At 37.7% G+C, this 2848-nt stretch overlaps 1 protein-coding gene across 2 annotated transcripts in view; it reads left to right on the top strand.

Moving 5' to 3' along the window:
• Dtl (denticleless E3 ubiquitin protein ligase homolog) overlaps positions 1 to 1130 on the top strand; it is a 42037-nt gene extending 40907 nt beyond the window's left edge. For both annotated transcript variants that reach the window (XM_021199298.2, XM_021199300.2), the window contains one exon: positions 397 to 1130. In XM_021199298.2, coding sequence (XP_021054957.1) covers positions 397 to 495 — 99 coding nt within the window. In that variant the 3' untranslated portion in view covers positions 496 to 1130. The remainder of the gene's footprint in view (positions 1 to 396) is intronic.
• Positions 1131 to 2848: the final 1718 nt, after the last annotated feature.

Genomic DNA, 2848 nt, shown 5'->3' with positions numbered 1-2848 from the left:
AAATCTTAAAAAGCTTTGAGACTAGTGTGCTGATGTCTAAAATTTTTTTTTTTTTTTTTTTTTTTTTTTAAATTTTGGGTTTTGTTGTCGGGTTTTGGTTTTGGTGTTTTATTGACTTAAAAGTTCTCACTATGTATCCCAGACTGGCTTTGAACTCAGGACCTTCCTGCCTTAGCCTCCCAGGTGCTGAGATTGTGGGGGTGTGCCACTATATACAACTAATATTTATCAGAAAAATGTTCCTTTTTTGGAAGAAAATTAAGAAAGTGCTGTTTTTGCACAATTGAGGAGCTGATTTTGATTCGCTCAAGAAAATAGCAGTCTTAACCTAGACACTTGCTGTGGGGACTTAGAACTTTAACTTGGGGTGTCTCTTAACTCTACGTTTTCTTGTAGGTCACCATTACTCCCAACTCCATGAGGAAGATATGTACATACTTTCGTAGAAAGACTCATGATGACTTCTGCAGTCCTGAACACTCAACTGAATTATAGATGCTAATCTGAAGTTCATTGAACTTAGGTCTACAAAGTTCTTTGTTTTTTTGTTTTTGTTTTTAAAGGCTTTAAAATTCTGGTCTTTAAGAAAATGGTCATCTTTTCATTTTGGAAAAAGTCCTTGTACTCTAGCAGACCTAGTCAGGCCCTCTGTGCATAGACACAGCTGCCTGAGGTGAGTGCTGTTTCCAGTTCCCAGGGAGGCTTGTCCTCTGTAGTCTACTCTAGCAGTCTGTGATAATCACATCCAGCTCATGGATGCAGAAATCAAGGAGTGCTTCTGTGGAGAGTGTCTGCTAGTCCAGCACAGGGCCCATCTGTGAAGGCCAGTCTGAAGACATCCTCTACAGAAGATGCCTTAAGCAAACGTGAGCTTATTTGAAATATATAATTTGTTCACTATATTTTTGTGTGTGTGTGTGTGTGTTTCTCAAACTGTATAAAAATGTGATATTCATGTAGTATATTCATATTGTCTTCATGTACAGTATCTTGAGTTGAGGTCATGATTATTTTAAATGCAATGATCAATGTCAACTCTTTGGAGAATGTAGGAGAAAACAACAGAAAGCTGGGTTTTGAAAGCTGTGGAGGTCCTTTCTTTTCTTTTCTTTTTTTTTTTTTTTTTTTTTTTTTTTTTTAAACCAGATTTCTATTACAAACCAGCATCACTCATGGGGGAGCGAGGCACTTTCTTGAGAAAGATGCTTTATAAAATCAGTATCCAGTGAGACCAGGGCAGTTCTCTAGGGTCTGTGACCTTTTAAAAATGTCATTAGATTTTTAAGATAAAGTAATTTCTTACTTATAAAAGACGATATTGCTTTAAAAAAAAAATCTAGAACCTGGAAAATAAGCCTTTTTTTTTTTTTCCAAAAGGCACCAGCTGTCTAGTATATTGGAAATCAAAAAATAAACAGCACTTTATCTAGACAGTTAGTGCAGAGGTTGTGTCAGTTGACTCTAAATTATATTTGAAATACTGTAACATTTCTTTCCCTTAAATGCTACATGTTGGTCCTCATGAAATGAGCATCATATCTCCCTTTGCAGATTCTTAGAACAAAACTTTTAAAAATTTTAAGTCCTTTGAGATTGTAAGTTAAGCTTATAAAACAAACCAAACTGAGAAGGTTAAATAGTAAGTGTTGGTTTTCTGTAGTTTTATTTAAAAAAAAATTTTTTTAAAGGAAATCAGATTACAGTCAAATCACACACGAAGCAGCTTTCGCCGAATGCTGGGGAGTCTACAGTGATGTTAGCTTTTTGAGTAGTGGGCAGTAGGAAGGAAATTTTAGTGATGTGGAACTGCCAATAATGTTAAATATCTGCTGCTTTGAAAGCCAGTGATGGTGGTCAGTAAAGCAGATGATTTGTGCCTAGGTCTGACCACACTGTCAAGTGAAGCTGGGGTGAGTGGCTGTCAGAAACTTCAGGCTTTGCTTGGAAAACTGGTACCACAAATGGATGTCAAAGGTCATGTGTAACAAAGTAGTAATTATCCCTGCCTTGTGACTGAGCTGACCCTGAATAATCAGCCTTTTACCTTGTCTGATGTCCTTTCCTAAGCTTTTTACAGTGACCTAAAAGCAATCTACATAAAAGTAATCCTAGAGTCCCTTTTGCTTGTTTGTAGAGAAAAATGTGTTGTTTCCAAAGGTATAATCTAGTTCAAGTTGAAAGAGGTTCTAATAAACATATTACTTCGTCAAACCTCAAATGTTTAAAATGGTTTGGGTTACTTGGTGTGCTGCTTTGAATAAGAATGATACCATAGTCTCATATATTTGAATGATTGGTCACTAGGAAGTGGAAATGTTTGAAAGGATAATAAAAAAATTGGGAGGTGTGGCCTTTGTGGAAGAGTGTGTTACTGGGGGTGAATTTTCAGGATTCAAAAGCCCATGCCAGGCCCAGTCTCCCTTTTCTACCCTCTAACCCCCTACCCCCTTGGCCCTTGGCCTGTGGATGTAGCTCTCAGCTACTGTTCTAGCTCCATGTATTGTCAAAGACTAGCTTTGACATCCAGGTAAACTGAGGTGGAACAAGAAAATGGCTGGACCAAAAGCTGATAGCTCCTGGTAATTCAGGCTCTTTTGGAGGCAGAGCTGGTGGCTTCTGGCAATTAATTCCTGCTGATAGCATCAGGAGATTAGAAAAAAAAAAAAAAAACTTAACTACTTAGGCCAGCCAGAGTGCCTGCTGAGAAACTGAACTCTTAACTCTTAGGAAGCCAGCAAGAAACAAAAGAAAAGAGGGGAAATCCTGAATATACATACTAAGCAGGTCCAATCACCAGTTCAGTTTCACAAGTGTGTGTGTGTGTGTGTGTGTGTGTGTGTGTGTGTGT

This window comes from Mus pahari, chromosome 5 (assembly GCF_900095145.1).
Source record: "Mus pahari chromosome 5, PAHARI_EIJ_v1.1, whole genome shotgun sequence".
Lineage (NCBI taxonomy): Eukaryota > Metazoa > Chordata > Mammalia > Rodentia > Muridae > Mus > Mus pahari.
Note: the sequence above shows the minus strand (reverse complement) of the source record. Positions and strands in the feature narration are given on the sequence as shown.